The sequence below is a fragment of the Monodon monoceros genome, unplaced genomic scaffold (assembly GCF_005190385.1).
Source record: "Monodon monoceros isolate NGI ecotype Baffin Bay Population unplaced genomic scaffold, NGI_Narwhal_1 Super_Scaffold_3, whole genome shotgun sequence".
NCBI lineage: Eukaryota > Metazoa > Chordata > Mammalia > Artiodactyla > Monodontidae > Monodon > Monodon monoceros.
In genome coordinates, this window is record NW_021703780.1 from 38,549,218 (window position 1) to 38,572,340 (window position 23,123).

Genomic DNA, 23,123 nt, shown 5'->3' on the forward strand with positions numbered 1-23,123 from the left:
CTAGAGGCCAAGCTCCCAGTGAGTCATGATGGTTATTATTAAATATTTATTAAATGAGTTTTTGCACTAAGCGATACAAGGTCAAAAGCAACCACAGGTCTTCCACAGCCAGAGCTGCCATGGTTTTCTTTGGTAGCAATTATCGAGACAATTAAAAAAAAAATTGGATCTATAGGAGCCAGGCATGTCTGCATCTGTCACCATGATGGAGGTTCCTGCTGCGGCAATCGGCTCCAAGGTGGGGAGGAGTTCTTGTCAGCTGTCATAGAACTTGTCACACCAGTGTTCCAATTTTAGAAACCAGTTAATCTAGCGAGAGTGTTTGCTACTTGTAGATGTAAAGAATCAATGGACTATACTCCCTGAGGCTGTGATACCTCCTCTTGCTCTGACATTCCAGATAATGTCAGTATTAAAAGGTTTTATATATACACGTAAAGACTGCTACGTGTGTGCACGCACGCATGCGTATCAGTTTATCAATTTAAGATTCTATGGTACTGTAGGTAGTGCTTATTCAGGTTCAACTTCAAAGAGATTTAATAGAAAAAAAAGATTGGTCCCTATATAAGGTAGTAAGTATTTATAAGAGTTATTGCAAATGTTTCCCTATTAGGTGGCCAAAAACATTGGTTCTACCATATATTGTTTCTCTTAGAGAGACCGGCTGCAGTGAACATTTTTTTTTTGCTTTCTTAATCATACTTTGACTTGAACTTTTTTTTTTGCTTGCTTGCTTGACTTATCTTTCCCAACATGTTTATTAGTAGCCAGTCTTTTCTTTCCCTAATATGAAGGGTTATCACATGTAAAGAGAACTTCTGAAATTATTTATATAATTTTAATATCAAGTATATGCATCAAGCTGAAAAACCAGCCTAGGAAACTGACACACAGGCAGGAATCCTTCACAGAGTCTCTGGATTTCCTGTTTTGAAAACACATTCAAACTTGATCAACCAAAAACCACAACGAATGTACTGATAGTTTCCTCCCCCACTAAATGTACTCTCCATCAGGGAGGAAAACACTTCTAACAATAAACCTCACTCAAAAAGATCTGTCAACTAAGTTGTGAGCTACTAGGATAATAAATCTCAATGCTTGAGATATTCTATAATACGTGGGCCGAAACTCACTTTGCTCAGCAAATCCTTTCTCATGAAAAGTGTCATCACATTAGTCCAAATTAAATTTCTTGGGCAGATTTAAAAATATTTAAGAACACAAATTTTCAAACTCTCAAATTCTTTAGAGACACCAGCTTTTACTCCAGTAAAAAATATCTTAAGCCTAGGATTCCTTGCAGAACCTCTCTAGTGTGTATGTATTTGAAAATAATAAAGTTGAATTTATTTTGAAACTATTTCCAATTCAAAAGAACTTTCACTGTGCTGCAAGCTAAGCTGTATTTTATCTAGAACATTCCAAAAGTGAGTTAATAGAAAGTCATGTGCATTTATGAGTATGGGACATAGAACAAAATTTCTGTATGCCAGCTCCACCCTGAGAGCCAGTCTAGCTCTTGCCCCTGTTCAGAAGGTCTGACTCGAGAGTCAGGCCTTCTCTAGTTTGGCCCAAGCGTCTTCGACTCCACCCTATGTCTGCAACGGGAACAAATCGGGATGGTATTAATCCTAGTGACTTAGAAAACGGTAGAGAACTTCAAAGCATAAATGTCCATGTGACTTTTCTGCCCCTAGTGTCTATGCCACTGCTGTTTACTCTTCAGGGTTTCTCTCATTTCCTAGGCCTGGGCTAAAGGTAACCTGATGAAATGATTAACTACAGGAATTAGCTTTGAAGCTGGTTTCTGGTCTACATTGAGAGTTATATTACTGGGCCATAGAATCGTAGAATTTTAGAGCTTCAAAGGACCTTTGAGATCAAGTAGTTCAAAAGTAGAGTAAGTTGGAATTGAATTTGTATTTGGAAAATAATTGTCTCCTGGAACGAATGTAACAGAACAAGTGATTTTTATCTCTAAAGCAAGTTATTGATCTAAAATAGATCAACCAGTCTCAGAAAAGAAGCATTTTAGGAATTCCTTACATTTGAATCAAGGCCATTATATTACAGAAGTAGGAATAAAAAATTTTCTTATGAAAGGCAAATTATTACATTGCTTGTCGACTGTTGTGCTGTCATACAAGCCATCCATTTTTCTGATTGAATGAAAGACCTAAATGGAAAGGAATGAATATCCGTAATATTAAACATAGTTGGAAAGTTTCAAAGAATTGTTTATCCCAGAAGAAAAAGTCTAACTAACCAAGAGAAAAATATATATCTGTATGTGTTTTCCTATTTTATATGAACATAAAAGCCCCTTATCTAATGTGAAATTACCCTGGGAATGAGCTGAGTTTGAGTGGAATGAGCTGAGTTTGAGTGCAATGAGGAAGTAGGCCCTGAGAAATTGACCTCTTCACTTAACATTTCAGAGGAGGGGGTTGAGTAATTTGATTTGTCGAGTTATAGGAGACTATTGATTCCTTCACATTTTACATTTTTTACTGCACTAAGGGATTACAGATATGTTAGTTATTGATGATGTTGCCTTTGGCCTTTTCATTTTTATTCAGACATATTTGTGAATGAGATTAAAACTCTTAAAGAAAAAAAAAAAAGAGCTTCTATATTCAGTTAACCCTTTAATATCACTGGGGAAATAGCCATTCGGTTGTTTTTCAACCCAAGCATCCGAAGCCAAGATGCAGTTATAAATGTTTAAGCCTTTGTATACTTGATATTAAGTTTGTGGCATTTTGATAATTACCTATTAAATAATCTAGTATTTCTTGTTTTGTGTTATAGGTGAGGAAACCTCTGTCATATAGTAGGTTTAAGTTAAACCTGTGTTTCCACTTTATTATCCTCTAAGCTATCTTACTGATGTAGTTATCAGTAATTATAAGTTTAAACTTAAAACAGAAAGAAATATGATTGCTCTTAAATTTCCAGACTGGGTAGACTAAGCTTCAACAAGACATACCACGTATGTCTCTAGATGAAATGAGGAAGGGGAACTACTCATTTATCAGGTTCCTGAATTAGTCACGAAGAGCAGCTCTGTTGACTGTCCTTCTCCTCTCCCTCAGTCCACCTGGAAGGCCGCTGTGGTGGAAGGATGTTTGATTGCAGAGATGTGGGGTTCATAGTTGGCGAAGGAGAAGACCACGACATTCCAATCGGAATTGACAAAGCCCTGGAGAAAATGCAGCGTGAGGAACAATGTATTTTGTATCTTGGACCACGGTAAGCAGCATACCAGTTCAGTACACAGTGAAGTTATCTAAAGAACAGGGATACACTTGCTTTTTCAATCAACCTTTTGCTATTTTCAGTGAAGTTAAGGCCAACAGTGGAAACAATTAATTAAATCAGGCTACAGTTAGTCACAGAGTGAGTTAATGGGCCTTATAATATTACAGACATTTGTAAGCCTATTCACTTGATTCATGTGTGTTCAGGGTAGGACTGACAGGCAAGTTTTGCTTTTCTGTTTGTTTTGCCTGCCATATTGCCAAGACAGGAAGCTGTTGGCCCTTCTCACGTGATTCTCTTGCCCCTTCTCTCCTTTTCTCTAAGTTAGGCAGGAGGCAGTAAAACGTGGGGGTTAGAAGTTGAAGAAGCATTTGGATGATTTATTACCACTTGAATTTGTGCCACCTGTTCTTATACAGACTCCCTGAAAAGAGTGTTCTTCCTGGATCTAAAGGCAGCGGAGATGACTCATTTTTGCCTAAATTTTTCCCATCATAAGGATATCCATTAGCACTACCAAGCTTAGAACTATCAGACACTAACTGTCTCTCTGGTGAAAACATGTTTGGTATTATTTTTAGATCTAAAATTATACCATGAATCCAACCCTTCTATCTTGAGAAACGGACCCTTGAGAGAAACCAGGGTGTTTTGATTCTGTTTGTGTGAACGTGCATCTGCTTATCTCATGTCTCATCCCTCTCTGGATCCTTGGATTTCAGTCAGTAGGATTTTGAGTTATTGAGAATCTTGATGACCTGCACTTACCAATAGGTAATATTGTGCGCCTTTTGTACAGTTGCTTGCCTTTGTGTAGCCTCGGTCGTAATCCAGTGGCATATTTACCTTTGCCCTAACACTTGAGCCATAATCGTATTTCTTAAGTGATGTTTTAGTCATGCCACTACCCACTTGAAAATCCTTGCAAAATGCTCTACACCTCGAACGCTTTAGAGCTTTCACTGAGGCACCATTTATTTAATACCTTCTTTTTCTCGGTCTTATTCCTTTTTCAACTAGTATATTCCCACCTTAGTGTGTTTTATTTACATTTACTATGTATTTGTAGTTCACTTAGGTGAATCTGTTTCTATAAGGAACTTTTTAATTCAGGTGGTGCATAGAGAGGCTATCTCTTCCATATCCAAGTAATATCTAACTATTTTTAATCCAGCATTCCAAAGTTACAGTAGTTCTAAACTCATATAAACAGAGTGGTATTTATGTCCATGTGTTTTCAGATCTAAGTTCCTTGAAGATGAGTTCTCTATACATTGTGAGCATATAATATGAATTGGTTCATTACATTTTAACCTAGCTGACAAGCCAGTTGTGGGAACAGATGTCTCAAGTTTAATGGCAAAGGGAAACAGGAATTATCCTTATATTTATTAATGCAAATAGTTCCTTGCAAGTTTAACTTGTTGTATGATTAGTGATTAAAAAAAAAAACAAACGTGCAGCTTACCAGCTGTGTACTCGACTCTCCTAAGCCTTAGTTTTCCCTTTATGTAAAATGGGGATAATGGTATCTACCATACAAAGTTGTGGAGGACTGAATGAGATAATGCATGTAAAGAGTGTAGCAAAGTGCCTGACACAGCCAAACCCTTAGTATGTTAGCTGTTATTGCTGTTGTGATGATTATCTCTCTCTTCCATTTTACTCTCAGACCATAAGGAAAGGGAAACCCCGTTTTAACATATGGTAGATTTTTCAGGCATAAAAGTTGTCAACAAGTTTTCATAACTTACTAGATATAAAAGTTTTTTCATATGTTTTATGGAAATAATTTAGCATAGTTAGAAAGGAACATGTTCTTTTCTCTTCAAGATGTTGCTTAGTATGTTGAGGAGTCATTTAAAGTGCAGAGTCTACACCAGGAGACTGTCCACGCGGGTGCTGCGTAAGATTATCCGTGTATATAGAGAATCCCTGCCCACCGGGCATGCAGTGAGCGTGTGCAGTGAATTTGCTTGTCTTACCAGAGTCCCACTTATAGATACATTGCATCTGAGTGTGGCTGTAAATATGGCTGTTGCAAATATGTGTTCTGTGTTACTCTTAGTGTCATCTGTATTTCATGCTCCAAAAACCCCAGGGCATATACCTTCCCTTTCATTCTGATAGACTCCTTGGCAGGATGTTTTCATAGTAAGGAATTCATAAAACACTTCCAGAGAAGCCATTTTCTCTCTTCTCATCAGGACAGTGTCTTTAATATTGTTTTAAATATGGTGACTGATTAAGCTCTTTTGTTCCAGGTAAAGTATGGCTAGTTTTAGCTTTTTTCTTTTTTCTTCCTTATCTTCTGTCCTGCACCAACCCCAAACAAAAACATAGGCTGCCAAGAGCCAGAGTATCTCAGTTATGCGGCAGTGTGGGTCAAAAACTAAACAACTTTCTGGGACACACAGTCTGAATTTAAATCCTGGCTCTACCACTGCCTCTTTGTGTGATTCTCAGGAAGCACTTCTCTCTGAGCCTCAGTTTCTTAATCTGTGAAAAGGAAGCAGTTGGTAAGAGCAGTTGCATACAAGGTGCAAGTGCTTCTTGTATGCACATAAAGGCTTAATGGTCATTAGCAGTCATTATTTGTATCTCTGCACTCTGCAGGCACCTGTCAGTTTAAGAACATTGATACTGGATTCCTTCTTTTACTGTAATCCAGCTTGTCTTTTGGTTAAGCCTAGAATTCCTCTTGTGGCGTTCTGTCTTTCAGTCAGATGAATTTGTGTGCCCTGGGTCCTTCCTCGCCCAGCCTAATCCAGCATAAATCAGACAACTTTCTGTAAAATAGGAAGTCAGGTTAAATGCTCCCAAAACAGTTCAGTATGAGCTTACGCCTCCCCAGGATTATGTTTTCCACATGTGTCTTCACAGAGTTTCTTCGTTTGAACCCAGGAAAGACTGTAGAAATCATATCCTTCCTTAGTCTTCTTTAATCCCGTTGATGATAACCAGAACAATTTGGTGCCTGCCCTCGACCCAAACCCTCACCCTTCTCGCCCCCCCAGCCACGGAACTCCTATTTTTAAGCGTTGTAAGGCAGCCGTTCGGATCCCCGGCACTATTGACGTTTGGGGCCAAGTATTTCTTGGCTGGGGGAGCTGTCCTGTGCGCTGTAAGATGTTTGGTAGTGTCCCCGACCTCTACCCACTAGAAGTCAGAAGCCTCCTAGTTGCGACAAACCCCAAATCTCTAGACATTGCTAGATGTCCCTGATAGGGATGGGGGATTAACCCCTTTTGAGAGCCACTGGTCTAAGGCAAGAGCATCTGTTGGGTTTGCACCTGTTTAGCACAGGGCTCCAAATAGAACATACTGTGAGTAAACACATGCTCAGTGAGGACTCACCTGCCTACCTGATTCCCATCAGTTAAGGAATGTTCTTTTATTTACCAGATGGCAGAAACAAAATAGGAGATATATCGGTCTAAGAGCTCAAAGTAGAAAACTAGTCACCACTTCCTACAGTTGGCCACTGGTAATTATGTCCTCTTTTATTTCTTTGCTGAAGATACCCTTTGCCCTGATATTAAAACTACCACACCCCATTTCTACCAGCTCTCACTCCATCTCTATGCCTCTCTCTGCCTCCAGCTTCCATTTTCTTGTGTAACAGGGGAGGTAAATGAGTAAGCATTTTCTTCCTGAAAAATTCAGGCAGGGAGTAAAGAAGTGGTACAAATAGCAAGAGGTGAGTGTTCCTACTCTAGTCCTTTTGCCCCAGAGAAAACTGAAGGTATTAATACATCAACTTGGTTTTGGCCTGGTTTCAAACCATAGCCTGAGAGTTTGAGTTTACTAAGATTTTTGCAGTGCCATTCCATATATTAAAGAGTAGTTTGCTTGAAACAGATGGAGCAGAGTATATTCCAGTGAACGTTTTCCTAATACGCTGGGCATTGTTCTACATGCTGGGAAACCACTGAACCAGACAGACAAAGCTCCATCAGAATTTCCATTCTAGTAGATGTGTGCTCCTTCAAATGCCTTGGATGTGTTAAAATTTTAAATGATCCCAAAAAACAAATTTATATATCCCCGTAATTTTATTCAGTAAGTTTTGGCTAAAAAGTGTAGTGTTTTACAGTGTTATAGCCAGAGAGCTATGAGAATACAGTACAGAGTATTTCTCTTGATGATGTATTAGAGTTTGCTGGGGCTGTTCTTTTTGATTATACATTTGTTTTCTAGTATGCTTTCTGCAAGTCTTGAAGAAATACTATGAGGACGTATATCCTTCCTGATGTGTGCACCTTCCCCCCATTTATCTGAATGGAAGTGGTACTTTTGGAAGGGGACAGCACTTTAAAGTTAAAAGCTTATTAAAACATACCTCTCCCAAATCAGCACTGTAATGATTACAGTGCCTGTCTTCTCTGGGTCCTGATAGAGCTTCAGGAAAAGCCCTTATAGTCAAATAATGGCTGTTTTATAGAAAGAACTAGAGATAAAATCAAGCAGAAAAAGAGACAGTGACATTTAAAATCACATTAAGCAAGCTGTCCCAAGGAGTACAGGTGTTGCATTACATATGAATATGAAGAAGAAAACTAAATGTAGCCTGGTTTCTTAAAAAAACCACAGCAGTGATACTTGGCACTATATCTTCTGATCAACATCTGGTTTGTCTTCAGGGCCTTTGATGTGTGTAGTTTGCAAATGATAGCTCTATGCCTCAAAATACTGAAGGGGGTGCCTGGAAATACACCAATTCTTTAAAGTTTTATTTTTTTACTCTCCATTTCAGATATGGTTTTGGAGAGGCAGGGAAGCCTGAATTTGGCATTGAACCTAATGCTGAGCTTATATATGAAGTTACACTTAAGAGCTTCGAAAAGGTGAGAAAATACCAACTTCTCTGAAATCATGACAGATTTCTTCTCCATCCACTTCTTGTAAATTAGTGTCTTATATTACCAGGTGGTATAGATAGATGGTATTTGTTTGTATATTGTGCTTTTCATGACCAAGTTTGTCTCCTGTCTCTGACGCTGCTACTAGAGCACAGGACAACTGATACAGCACAGCTGATACACAACCAAGGAGCTCAGTGTTCTTATTTTGTTCCTATGTGTCAGCCTTTTTTTTTTTTTATTAACTTTTTTGGGTAGAAGCCAAGACTTGTTCCCTTATTTGTTCCTAGACTTGTTCTTTTTGTACTTTTTTTCCTGGGTTGAAGACAAAAAGGTTCATGTTCTTGCCAAGCATCTCCTTGGGGGAGTGGGGTGCAGTTTTCCAGGGCTGGACGGATCATAGCCTTCACAGGACTCGTGAAGAGGCCTTCACTGTGGCTCCAAGTTATTATCCAAAATGCAGGGGCTTCATGGGCCACCAGGCTCGGTGGCAAGGAACACAAGGAACAAACCTGCTAACCCTAGACTTTTTCTTTTTGTACCTGTCCAAGTAGAAAAAAAGAGAGCGTTTGCCTCAGGTTCCAGAAATGGCACGCCTCCTTGAGTGTATTTCCATCTCAAACCCGCCTCTGGAGGCTCCCAGCAGCAGCTTCCTTGGACAAACGCAGAGCATGTGCCTGAGCTAGGTACGCTGTCCCATCCAGCTACGTCCTCTGCACCACCAGAGCCCAGCCCTTCCCCGAGAGCCTCAGGAACTGCATCTTGTAGACCTTTTTCATCCCCACAGTGCTATCTCCATGTTCCATACTTCAAGCTTTGGACTGGAAACGTGACTGTTTTTATGTTATTAGACTCAGAAAGGAAATCATTGTCCTGTAGGCCTCTAACTTTGGGATCCTCCCCAAACAGTGATGTTCCTAATCATAACACATTCCCCAAAACAAACGTATGCTCTTGTCACAACCATTGCTTGTTGTCAGGTAACGTCTTCTGAAGTCCTGCTAGCTCAGTACTGATCCTCCAAAGCTGTCTTCATAGCACAAAGTGGTTTTTATTTTTAAAGAGGGAGAAAATAATTTTTAGCAATAAAGTAACCCCCACCCCTTCCCATCACAGCCCAGTGGACCTTGTACACTCAGGAGCCTCCTCACTGTAGTACGCCACAGCGAGCCTGTGCTCAGTCACGGCTGCAAGGGCATAGGCCAGGCTGCACTGCTAGGTGTATTTGAAACCACGTGATCAATCCAAGAAGAAGATACAAGAATTGCAAATATATATGCATCCAGCATAGGAGCACCTCAGTATATAAGACAGATGTTAACAGACATAAAAGGAGAAATTGACAGTAACACAATAATAGTGGGGGATTTTAACACCCCACTTAGATCAGTGGACTGATCATCCAGACAGAAAATCAGTAAGGCAACACATGCCTTAAATGACACTGTAGACCAGATGGACTTAATTGATACTTACAGAGTAATCCATCCAAAAGCAGCAGAATACACATTCTTTTCAAAAGTGCACATGGAACATTCTCCAGGATAGATCACATGCTGGGTCACAAAGCAAGCCTCAGTAAATTTAAGAAAATTGAAATCATATCGAGCATCTTTTCTGACCACAGTGCTATGAGATTATATTTGAAACCATGTGACAGTGTGTGGCAGTGATGGAGGCAACATGAATTCATTTTCTGTTTTGTAATACTAAGAATAGATTTATAATCAATAAAGACTGAACCTAATATAAAAAATGCAGAATGCTTGTTATTAGATTTTTAAATAATAAAGTTAAATTGTTAAGAATCAACATAGGGTTGCCAGGAAGACTAGTAACTCTCATTATTCACTTTAAAAAGGAGGGGATATATATACCACTGTCTTTTGAATAGAGAATTTCATATTTACCCACTTAAGCTTCATAATTCTTATGCAGTAAATAGCACTGACACAGCCATTGTCATCTTCCCTAAAGGACTGCAGATTGTTCTGTTGACTCTTGATGATCCAGCTGTTCATAATGAAAGTGCAGTTGTCCCTGGATTCGTATCTATAATGGGGGAGGAGTAATGATACACACAGTATAAATTAGCAGGTGATCATGAAAGCGTTTGTTTACATCTTGGCATCACCTCTACCCTCCCACTTAAGTTTTCCTTGAAATTCCCCAAGTACGCATCTGCAAGTTGCTACAGTTTGGAGGCTTTAGTATGTCTGGTTGTTTCAGAGTGGAGAGACAAACTACATGACCTGGAATTTTTAAAGTGTGTATGAATATACAACTGTGACTTGACTACAATAGTGTTACCATCTTAGAGTTGAAAAACTGAGGCTTGAGAGAAACTTGCCTAAATTATAATAGCAGTTTAGCGGCAGAGTTTGCAGGAGGGAGATAGGGGCCCCAGCTTCCATCGTGTGGCCTCACCTCGTAATTCTAAAGGCGCATTCTTTAACGATGCTCAACAGTTCATCTTCCTTACGGTATTATTGCCTGCACCTCCCTCTTGAGCAGCATGGATCAAGCTACAGCTTTGTCCTCATGGAAAGTGAGTTCTAGCCTAGCAGTGCATTGGCAAGGGCACACAGTTTTAAAAGCCAGTGTGTTTTGGGGTGTGGGTATCCTCTAGGAGTAGCTTTTGTTTCTTCTTACGGACATCAGCTGATGCTTCTTCCTTCTCTGTTCATCTAACCATTGTCACACATTTACACAACAGGCCAAAGAATCCTGGGAGATGGATACCAAAGAAAAATTGGAGCAGGCTGCCATTGTCAAAGAGAAGGGAACTGTGTACTTCAAGGTATGTGAGTCTTTGTACAATCCTTTTCATCTCAAAGAATTTATTCAAGTATCAATTAATTGTGCTGATATTCCCTATTCTGAATTCTATACCCTTCTGGATAAGAATAAGCCTAAATTTTTACAAGTCTGTCATTTTCAGTACAAGAAATGGTGAGACAGAATGAATTATGTGACAAAAAGAATACAAAAGCCTCTTGTACACATTCTACTCTAGATTGTAAGCCTCCGCAAAGTCAGACCAGGTCCGGCTTGCCCACCCACTGTGTATCACTCAAGACCTAAAGTATCTTGCTTGGTACATAGTGGTCACTCAACAAGTGTTTGTGGGACGAAACAAAGAATGAATAGAATAATTGTTAGCAAGTAGTAGAATTCAAAGGGCTAAGTTTCATATCATTTTCCTTTCCACTGTCTTGGGGAAGTCACTTAGGTACATGATAAAAGGAAAGATTATGCACAGATTTCAAAATGAACTGGCAGGAGGAGGGTATAAATTTCTTCTAATGGCCAAGATGATCCCTGCCACACTTGCTTTTGTGAGAAAAAAGCAGAAATTCCTGAATGATATTTGTCATTTATTGATTCTTGAAAACACTTTCTTATAATCTAGGAATGTGTTGTTTCCTCACTTAGATTTTAAACCCCAGATACAGTAAAAAAAAAAAAAAAGAAACAGCGCTTTGTTCAGTTCTAATCAGAATGTACTATCCATTGCTTCCCCTTGCCAAATATTATACCTTCTCCACATCAAGCAGAAAGGGCTTAGTGCAGAAGAGAATGAGAGAAAGAATGGGAGTTTTGTCAAGGTTTCTTTTTTTTCCTTGCTGCTGTGATCCAGGAGCAAAAAAAACAATTAGGTGATGTTTTCAACAGTCTATAAAGCAATGATACATCAGTGTACTTCAACAAGTCTTCATGGAGAACCTGCTGTAAGACGTGTCCTTGCATTGACAGCCTTGTCTGGAGGGAGGGGAGGCAATATTAACCCACATGAAACAACTAGAGAATTATGTAAGACTGTATAACCAACATAGAATCACGCAGCCAGAGGGCAACAGGTATGGTTATTATTTTCTAAACTTTGAGAGGAGCCCCATTATTGAGTCATGAAATCAGTTTAGTGGAAGTGCCTTATGTAGTAAGGATACACTCTGTTTCACAAAACTTTGTTCAGTTGTGTGTGAGTGGGTACTAGGTCATAATTTAAAACATTTCTTACTGTGAGTGTAGATAATATATAATTATTTCTATTTATTTATAACTATTACATATATTAAAATAATGTATGGATCACCAGAAAGCATTAGGATATGGCAGAATGACCTCTGAATTGGGAAAACTGGGCTTTATGGCTCCAAATGATTTAAAGTCATTTAAGGTCCAAAGAGATTAATTTTTCATGTGAAAAGTGAGGGAGTTAAATTAGAAGACTCCTGAGTTTCCTCCCAGCCCTAAAATTCGGTGCGTTTCTGAACTCTCAAGAACAACTTTGATTTTTTTAAATTCTAATTGAGGTATTGGATACCTCTGTAACTATGAATAGGTAGATTCCAGATGAGTTATTTGTAGACCCAAACACCTAATACACTAGAACAAAAAGAAAATTTTCTGTAAAATTACTTAAGACCATAGGTCCTGAACTATGTTTTCCTATCTACTTGGAGCCCATAAAAGTCTTTAAGTGTATTTTTTATATTTCCCAAAACCTCTGAAAAGAATATTAACATTTGGTAGAGGGGTTGCAACTTTTGGCATTTGACTAGAATTAACTCGATGTAATAAAACAGCTTGGCTATTCAGAAGCTCCAATTGGTTGCTGATGACTTAAATAATGTTGTGAAGCCACGTGTCATATAGCTGTGTCCTGAATATATACAGAGAGATGGCCAGAATTTACGATCAGCAACAGAAAGCAGTGTTAAATTGTCTGTACAGTTACTAAACTTTGTTGCTTCTTAGCATCATAACTGCAACGGTGATTTGTGTATTTCATAATACTATGAACCCTCTTAAAATTACTGATCTTTGGATAAAATCTGGATCAGCAGTCACACATATGGAACATATTATTTTTAACATGCAATTTGATAGACAAAATCTTTCAAAACATTAGTTTATTGGGGGAAAATTAATGAAAGGTTCAAAACCACTGACCTAAGACCTTTCCCCCAGAATGTCTCTGAACATTTTGTACTACTCAGAACTTCCCTGGAGGCACCTTCATCATTATAGGTAAAAGATCCCAGCAGTGATCCTAGTTTTACCTGTAAGACTTCAGAAATGGTTGGTAGGTGCGTTCCTACACACATTCCCTTTTCAAATGTCAGGGCAGGTTTCAATCTGCCATGCTGCCTTCCCGGCCCATAGAGTTTCCAGGGTGTTTGACTTGGCGCCTTGTGCACAGCGCAGAGCCCGGGTGTGTGGGCCAGAGCAGAGGTGGGGTACATTGCATGCCACCCGCACATTGGAGCTCCATTTTCATTGACCTCTCGGTTTGGTTTACACGTAAGTGGGTAGGTCTCTCCCCGTAGTAGGGTAGAATTGTAATAAGCCTTTAAATGGGAGTGATTTTGGCGTTTAGAGTGTAAACTCCTATCAACCTCTGAACGCTAAAGAGAAGAAAGGTAGGAGAGGACTCTCTTCATTTGGCTCTGAAAATAATTATTAAGCACATTTAACAATGTGACGTTATGCCAGGCATTGTGCAAGTCAGTTAAACAGACATGATTTTTGCCCTCATAGCTGACAGCATTCTGCGGGACAAGAGCATTAACTATCACACGTGTTTCTCTTTTCTGACTTGGAGGCAGAGTGGTAAGGCCGAGGACACTTTCTAACCAAGAGGTTCTTGCGCCCCCTTGTGCTCCTTGGGGAAAAAAGCATTTCTAAAGCAAGCTAGTTAAGGATCGTCCTTCAACCATGGAACCCTTTGCAGACAAACCAGGCTTTGCTATGTTTTGACCACCATTACTGAACCAGGAAACCAGTGCTATGATTTAGAAACAAGTCGTCTATGACTCTAGGATTTTAGGTTTAAAAAACTAAAAACCTGCCCCTCTTTCTTGTTCCTTCACTCTTTTAGAGCAAGATTTCTCAACCTCAGCACAGTCGACATTTGGGGCTGTATAAATTCTGTTTGGCAGGAGGCTGTTCTGTGCATTTAGCAGCATCCCTGGCCCCTACCCACTAGATGCCGGTAGTACACACATATTCTCCAGTTGTGACAACAAAAAACGTCTCTAAACATTGCCAGATGTCCCCTGGGGGCAGAATCACCCTAGTTGAGAACTCCTGTTTTAGTACATCAGAAGCAGAAACAACACAGAGGTCTTTGTTCATTAGAAGTTGAGATATAAGTAAAATTATATATACTATATAAGAAAAGGCTATCAAAAAATTAGAGTGCTCTATAAAGGTAAGGAACATTTATGTATTATGAAGTCTAATACTTTGGGTTTGTTTTTTTTTTTTTAGAAACCATAGCCTCTACCATTCTGATAGTCAGAACCTACTGAAGTGATAGGGTCTGGATCTTTGTCCTCCCTGACTCTTCTTTCTCTATGACAATATATTAGTCAGAAAGGTAATTGGAACACTAAAGATGGAGGAGGAGAGAGAGGAAGAAGAAACTAGGCATAACAGGGAAAATGCCTGTCCTTACCTAATCTAAATGAAGTGACACCTTTTATTTTCACCTACGCCTCCATTTTGCTCCCAATGATTGAAAAACTTTTGATTCCATAGTTACATTCCTTTGACCTTAATGTTTACTTAGCACACCTTCATTAAGGGCCTCCTTATGTTAAACCCTGGATATTCCAAAAGGGATAGGACATGCTTCCTGTCCCAAAGAGCTCACAGTCCAGCAAGAGAAAAGACAATGACAGAAAATGCCCAACCCTGAAACTGGTGAGGACTTTAATCTTGAGTAGTGGGCCTAAGGCTAAGACAAACTATAAGTACAGACAACCCCCGACTTACAGTGGTGTGAAAGCAATACACATTCAGTAGAAACCACACTTTGAATTTGGGGTTTGACTTTTCCTGGGCTGGCGATATAATCAGCAGCAGTGAGCACAGCTCCCGGCCCTGCAGCCACGGAGGCAAATAACCGACACAGCCATTCCGGACCCACACCACCATTCTGTTTCTCACTTTCAGGACAGTATTCAGTAAATTACATGAGATATTCAACACTTTATTATAAAACAGGCTTTGTGTTAGATGATTTTGCCCGACTGTAGGCTAATGCCAGTGTTCTGGTCACACTTAAGGTAGGCCAGGCTAAGTTATACTGTTTAGTAGGTGAGGGGTAGTAAATGCATTTCAGCTCACCCGGGGTGTGTTGGGAGGTAACCCCATTGTAAGCTGAGGAAGATCTGTACTTTCAGACCCAGGCCCTCTCCTTGGAACTGGTCTACCCCATCCTTATCACCAAAAATCGACATCGGGGCTTCCTTTCTACAGATGCAGCTCATTTTTATGCCAGCCACCTGAACTCCTTTATAACGGGAACATTCTTGTAGACTTGGTCTGTGATTTTTCTCTTCTTAGTCATTGGGTGACGTTTGGAGTGCATGGGGAGACATAACTCTACACTGATGTGTATGCCCTGCTTTGACTGTGGTAAATTCTAGTGACATGATCTCAACACTGTTCATTGGTCAGACATTGAATTGAATGTCCTAAGAGATCTGGCTGCAATTCTGCCATCTGGCGGGATGTGTCATGTTTTCGAGCTTATGGTCACCTCCTGCAGAGGAGACCCCTCACCTGTACCCCCATCTTATTTGTGTACTTACCAGCTATCACTCCTCTCATTCATCCTAAAATGGCAGTAAACACATTGTTTCAGCCCATTATTTCTTGTATAGAGCAGATATAATTCATGTGAATTAATTACACAATTTTTATTCACAATTTTTAGAATTCTAATCGGGTAAGAGAGCAAAAATATGGTTAAGAGAGCTTTCTTATGTAGTTAGGTGACTAACACCTGTGTGATTTATGTTTTATAGTTATTTATGTTGGATGGCTGCTCTTCCACTATGTATATTCCCATTGTCTATAGATCAGAGGTTAGCAGACCACAGCCTGTTTTTGTAGGTAAGGGTCTACTGGGACGCAGCCACGCCCCTTTATTTATATATTGTCTGTAGCTGCTTTTGTACTACCAAGGACAGAGTTGCAACAGAGACTGTTTGGTCTGCAAAGCCTAAAATATTATCTGCCCCTTTACAGGAAACGTTTGCCAACCCCTGGTTTAAATAAGATTTGCTGGGTTTGGGACTAGCACTTGCCAAAATATAGTGTGTGCTGTGCAGTGCTGATCGTCAGGAGGAGAAAAGGGAAAAGTAACTTCCCTTCAGGTAAACTAGTGAGATAGTCTACAGCTACTCACCAGCCCTTTGAAAGTCTGGTAAATTTTAGCACCAAAGAATGTAACCCAAAAGCCTTGATGCCCACCTGCTGAAAGAACTGCTCCCTCTGAAAAGGGTGAGATGGTAAGTGCTGGACAAGAGCATTACGGTGCCGGGCCCTGCACCAGCTCAGAGGTCACTGGAACTTGAGAAGGAAGGGGGAAAGCTGCCTGCAGAGCCACCTCCTGAGAACAGAAGGAAATGATCAGATACCTTGGTTGGTACGAGGTGGTTGTCTCCTTTTGCAGATTTGCTTTTCTCAGGGAGGGCTGAGCTTACACATCCTTTGTACCCGCTCCAGAGCCTGTACAGCAAGTAACTGCTGGCTTTTCTCTGTTAGGGAGGCAAGTACATGCAGGCGGTGATTCAGTATGGGAAGATAGTGTCCTGGTTAGAGATGGAATATGGCTTATCAGAAAAGGAATCGAAAGCTTCTGAATCATTTCTGCTCGCTGCCTTCCTGAACCTGGCCATGTGCTACCTGAAGCTTAGAGAATACACCAAAGCCGTGGAATGCTGTGACAAGGTAAAGTGTCTTCGTGTGGGATGAATGTTAGATAGTCCGGATCTTTTTTCTCCATCCTCGTACTCAGTCGTCTTCTGCTTCCTCTCAGCCAAGCTTTGGATTTTTCATTTTGCTTTGTTTTGTTTGGGATTATTTGTTTCTCAGTAAGAATTGGGAAATTCAGAAAGATTTTTTTTTTTTTACTACAGTCATACTTTCCTAATGCCTAGACTATTTATAATAATACATTATGAGTAAAAGTTTTGATAAAATTAAGCAATTTTTATCCATGACCTTAAGTCGATGGTATTTGGTACCAGATTACACAATTTAATAAGAACATTTAAATGAAGCCTTTTAGGATTTTAAGAACAGACTGTGGCTGCTCATGCAGGGATATATACAAGTCACTTTTTATTATAATCATATTTATTCACTGACTAGGAATATACATAAATAATTTGCAAGACCCACAAAGCATCAGCATCCCTTATTACGTCGCTATCGTTAACATGTTAATAGGCAGCACCTAAGTACTAAAAGACCAGTAACAGTATCATGTGTACGATTCTGTTCTTTTCTACACTAGCTGTTGCTATTGTGTTAGGTATTTGGTCTCAGAGTGAGCAGTGTATATTATACTATGGGAAAAAGCTAGTAACTGGCTATATCTTAAAGATAGACAAAGGAAAGAGGAATAACACGCAACTATTTCATACCTTCTTTGTAAGATTATTTTTGAGATTTAAGATTTTGAGTTTTGTGGGCGTGTTCCCTATCATGTTATACTAAATTTTTGCCTGAGAAAAGAATGTTATTATTAATTACATTTTTAAACTTTGTGTTTCTTTATTATAGAAGCAGTATAAAGTCATTCAAAATTCAGACATTACAGAAACATACAAGAAACTGAGTCCATTCATAAAATTCCCATTGACCCTCTCCCAAGACCACAATCATTCATTTCCCACACACCTTCCTTTTGTTTTTCCATACATAGTAACATGTATATTTTTTAATGAGAATGTATAGATGTATAAAACAAGGATATCTTTCTGCATCTATCAGTTCATCATATAACTCTTCTTCATTCTTTTTAAAGTCTATGTAGTATCAATTGTATGCATCTATCATAATTTATTTAACCAATCCGTTTTGGTAGATTTCCAGGTTTTTGATATTATAAATTATGTAGTGTTTCTCTGCATATGTGTGGAATTATTTCTCTAGGATAAAATTCCTAGGAGTGGAAATACTGGGTCAAAAGGTGTTATTTTAATATATTTAAATTTTAATACTTCATATATTATTGAATATTATCAGTGGTTTCTTTTCTCAGTAGTATTGGTAACAAAAAATTCTTATTTTTATTTCTTGGATACCAGTGAAGTTGCACATCTTTTCATGACTTGTTAGCCATTTGTGTTTCTTCTGTGAATTACTTGTTCACATCTTTCCACCAGATTATTTGTTTTTTATTGATTGAGGTAGCCTCACATTATCACTGTTAACCCTTTGTCTGACAGTAGGGACCTTGTTCTCACTTGTTTGTCTTTGATGATGGTATCTTCTTCTTAAAAGAAAGTTTTAATATTTCATAGTAAAATCTGTCTTTTTAGAAAAGTCTTCCCCATCCTACAATAATAAAAATAACCCGGTTCAGTACTTTAAAAACGTACTCCAGGGCTTCCCTGGTGGTGCAGTGGTTGAGAGTCCGCTTGCCGATGCAGGGGACACGGGTTCGTGCCCCAGTCTGGGAAGATCCCACATGCCGCGGAGCGGCTGGGCCCATGAGCCATGGCCGCTGAGCCTGCGCGTCTGGAGCCTGTGCTCCGCAACGGGAGAGGCCACAACAGTGAGAGGCCCGCGTATCACCAAAAAAAAAAAAAAAAAAAAAACCTACTCCAACTAGGTTTACTTAAAAAAAAAATAATAAATAACCGTATTATATTTTATGAGGGGGTCTTTTGCATCTAGTTGGTCTAGAATTTATTTGTGTGTTTATGATACGAGGTAAGAATCTAACTTATTTTCTACATGGATAGTGACTGTCTTGGCCCCATTTATTGCAAAGTTAATCCTTTCCCTACACGATTTACATTACCATCTTTGTGATTATTAAATCTTTTTGTATACATACACATGAGTCTGTTTCTGAATGCCTTGTTCTCTTCCACTGACCTCTTTGTCTGTGGAGTACTTACCACTGTTTTAATAGTTTCAGTAGTTGAATAGTATATCTTTTTCTCTGGTGGGTCAAGTCCCCTCATTATTTTTGTTTTTCCAGAATTTTCTCTGCCATTCTTAGTCATTTACTTCTTCCACTGGACTTTATATGAACTTTTCGAAAGTCCTCCTCCCAAGTCCCCTGGGAACCTTTATAGAAATTGCATTAAATATAGAAATTAATTTGGATATTTTGATCAGTAGTATATAACTACCTTGAGCCTGATCTTTTCAATATGCCTTTTCCAGTTCCCTTGTCCAGAGACCTTTCTCTCCAAATCCCACAAGGTACATGCATCCTTTCTAAAACATAGACCATCTGTCCCTAGGCCCTTGGACTGGACAGTGCCAATGAGAAGGGCTTGTACAGGAGGGGTGAAGCCCAGCTGCTCATGAATGAGTTTGAGTCAGCCAAGGGCGACTTTGAGAAAGTGCTGGAAGTAAACCCCCAGAATAAGGCCGCAAGACTGCAGATCTCCATGTGCCAGAAAAAGGCTAAGGAGCACAATGAGCGGGACCGCAGGATATACGCCAACATGTTCAAGAAGTTTGCAGAGCAGGATGCAAAGGTATGCGCAGAACCCACTTGCCTTCAGGTAGATCATGAACTGACTGACCTTGCCCCTTTGACTTTTGTTCTAAGAAGGTTCAGCATAGGACACGAGCACAGGAAGACAACCTAAGAGGCACAAGAATAGGGAACATGATTTCAGATCTGATTGAGGCTGGTTTGCATCCAGAAATAGAGTAGAGCTGTTCCACTATTCAGTTCCCCAAAGGCACATAGTTGTGAGGCCCTGGCATGTGCATGCAAGAGAAGAGGGAAATTAATTCCCTAGAAATGTACTAAGGCTTTTACTATTTTTTTAAAAAAAACACTTGCTTGTTGAGACTTCGATTTTCCTGGGAAATGGGCTCTGATGGGGAAGCCCCGCCGTCATGCCCTTTACTTTAAGGCTCAGGAGCCAACCTAGCGAATGGGATAGGAGCAGTCAGCCTCCCCTGCAGCAAAGTTGTATTCTGGTCCTGCGCTGACCGTCCGCTCAAACCCCCTTGTCATGTGGACTTGACTGTTAAACAGCTGTCCCTGTGGCAAGCTGGTCACTTTAACAAAAGAAAAGTGAAAGCCCTCACTCTAACTATGGCAGCAGAGCCATGACACACAGCTGCACAATCTAAATAAAGTCACGGTAATGCCCTCTTGTGTTCGACCTGACAGTCTGGAGGAGCCAGGAAGTAATTGGACATTTCATTTCTTTTTTCCTCTAATCCTCTTGATTTACTTCTTCCTCAGGAAGAGGCCAGTAAAGCAATGGGCAAGAAGACTTTAGAAGGGGTCACCAATGAAAAAGAAACGGCAAGTCAGTCGATGGAAGAGGAGAAAGCCGAAGGCCATGTATGACACCACGCCAAGGAGGGAAGAGTCCTAAGGAACTCGGCCCCTCCTCCACGGGCTTTCACCCAACTCAGGACTAAACAGTGTTTAATGTAAAGTTTGTTATAGTCTATGTGATTCTGGAAGCAAATGGCAAAACCAGTAGCTTCCCAAAAAACCACCACCCTGCTGCTGCCCGGAGCTCTCATCGAGGGGGTGGCATGGGACCACTCCAGGTGGAACAAAGCAGTGACTGTTGGTGTGGAGAGATTGAGCCAACAGCTTAAGTCCAGCTCATTTCAGTTTATGTCAACTTGCAGTATCCAGTTCAGGGTCTCTTGAGATCATCCTAACAATTGGGGGCTGGCTGTTAGGTTTTCCATTTGACTGAACTTTAATAGCACTGCAGAAACCCAGAAATAAATGCTTAATGAGTTTCTTCTTTCCTACAGTTGGGCAGGGGAGAGTTGGGGGAGGTTTTGTTTTTCAAATGACTGAAGTGCTGTGAATGCATGCTGTTGCATTTTTAACCAACAGAACCCAAAGGAGAGGGGCCGGGTCCCCCCTCAGATTCCCCAGCAGCATCACCGACCTGGAAGCCAGAATCTCAGAGGCCTCTCGCTTGCTGACTTGGCTGCCTCCCAGACCCCCTCCTTAGTAAAGCAGCCTCCTTGTGAGAGCAGGCTTCTGCCCCGCCAGCCTGTCCCCCCAGAGGAGGAACCCTGTCATTCCTGAAATACTCAACGCTAATGAGCAGAGGGAATTTCTGGATTAGCTTTCCCTGTTTTGGATGAAGTTCTGAGATGCTGAAATGTGAATAGAACTATCAGAATTGTGCTTTTTCTTCCCTCCTCTATCCTTTTAGGAAAGAATGTTGAATCCAGTACTGCCTGCTCGCATTGCTACCATTCAGTTTCTTATTTCCATTCTAACCCTTGCTAGCAAGAATTTCAGGCTTGTTCTTATAATATCTGGAGTGAGTGAGTGAGTTTATTTACATATCTGTCTAGGATCCATGCAGCCTTTTCGTTGTCTTTTTAAAATTGCTGTCTCATAAACACATGTATACTGATTTATGGAAGTTTATTTACTCTCCTCTATCATGTTAAAAAAATTTTTTTGACTTTTTACTGCTAAGTAGCTTAATTTTTAAAAACAAAATCTGTGGGGTTGAAAAAAGTCATCGCTCTTCTACGTTAAGCATTTTCCTTTCAGGTTTGACATACAGTAGCTTTCTTTTCCTGCACTGATAGCTGCTTTGTTCTGGTGTGAGTTGTGAAAAAGAGTTGAAAACAAACAGCTTCCCATGCAGGTACATCTAGCCTAAAATCTCCAGTACTTGGGCATTGAATTAGGGCAAGTCTTAAATATGTACATGTAGTTGAATTTTAGTCCTTACGGGTAAGCGAGATTAAGCATGGCTTTCTGGTCCCACAGCCTAAGAAATAAGAAACACTCATGGGAATGCATTTGGCAACCCAAGAAAACATTCGCTTCAACCTGGAACATCTCACTTTTTTAAATCCTAAAGAACACTGGCAATTGTATTTTAGATTTTTATTTTTATAGTGGTTTTAACAAAACACTTATTGTTAGGTTAGGTCCCATGTTAAAACCTAAAAATAAAGTCATTTCCTTTTATATCAGTTTTTGTCTCCATGGAACAAATGGAATTGTTTCTCCCTTAACGATAACTAAAATCCTTTTAATTTCTCATTTACACATTAGTCTTTTTTTCATGAGTTATTTCTTTTTTTAAAGAAATCTCACCTAGGGAATATAAAAGCAAAAGTTGATTTTGCTTATCCACTTAACTATTTAGTATTTGTAGCTCTGTTGACTGGAGCATGACTCCAGTGAGGCTAAGGTTAAAATTAGATCCTAAAAAGTCCAGTTAGATTTTTGCAGGTAACAAGCAAAAAACTGTTCCAAAAATTAGATTATTATCTTAGCCCACTGTCTCGTCTGTTATGAGTCATGTGAACAGGCGAGGAGAGAGAGGGGAAGGCTGGGCAAGCGGTTTGGAGCAAATGATTATGAGGTGCCCATCACCACTCAAGAGAAAGAAACTTCACATATTCTTGTATCAAATTCAATAATTTTAAACAATTTGTCTAGAAGTCAGCAGATGTCTTTGAACCATCTCTTAGACTGCATTTGGAGTGGTGAGGCAGCATCCGGTGAATTAAAAACAAATTGGTTTTTTAAAAAAAGTATTCAGGTGCACTTTTATGGTGTTCCTTAAATAAATTAAGAAAAACAGATGTGATTTCTCATTATTCTTGGTTTTGCTCAAATAGTCTTCAAGAAAGGTTGTTTTGGTTGAAAAACTGTGGTGGGGGACAAGTTGAAGAAATGAGACCTCAGAAACTTGGCAAGAGACAATATTCTCCTGCCCCTTGCTCTAATGCACAACTGATCAACATTGGGCTAAAGGCAGTGGGATTATGCATCTTTGTAAAAACAAGAAGACTTTGTTTTTCATTAACCAGTGGATATTCTGCCATTTTAACTGAGTATAAGGTAGGTTCATTTGGGGAAATGAAAAGGTTTAATTGTGCCCTTTAATAAATATGTAAAATATAAGTAAGCATACGTCAGGCAGTGTTCTGCGTTAAGCATGTATTTCCTCTTAAGTAGCTTGTTAATTCTGATTCACAGTGCAA

The 23,123-nt window shown here is 39.7% G+C and overlaps 1 protein-coding gene across 12 annotated transcripts in view; it reads left to right on the top strand.

Annotated features, from left to right (window-relative positions):
- FKBP5 (FKBP prolyl isomerase 5) overlaps positions 1 to 22,711 on the top strand; it is a 93,913-nt gene extending 71,202 nt beyond the window's left edge. For all 12 annotated transcript variants that reach the window (XM_029242708.1, XM_029242709.1, XM_029242706.1 and 9 more), the window contains 6 exons: positions 3,102 to 3,258; positions 8,024 to 8,114; positions 10,846 to 10,929; positions 16,692 to 16,877; positions 19,412 to 19,651; positions 20,377 to 22,711. In XM_029242708.1, the coding sequence (XP_029098541.1) occupies positions 3,102 to 3,258; positions 8,024 to 8,114; positions 10,846 to 10,929; positions 16,692 to 16,877; positions 19,412 to 19,651; positions 20,377 to 20,484 (866 nt within the window). In that variant the 3' untranslated portion in view covers positions 20,485 to 22,711. The remainder of the gene's footprint in view (positions 1 to 3,101; positions 3,259 to 8,023; positions 8,115 to 10,845; positions 10,930 to 16,691; positions 16,878 to 19,411; positions 19,652 to 20,376) is intronic.
- Positions 22,712 to 23,123: the final 412 nt, after the last annotated feature.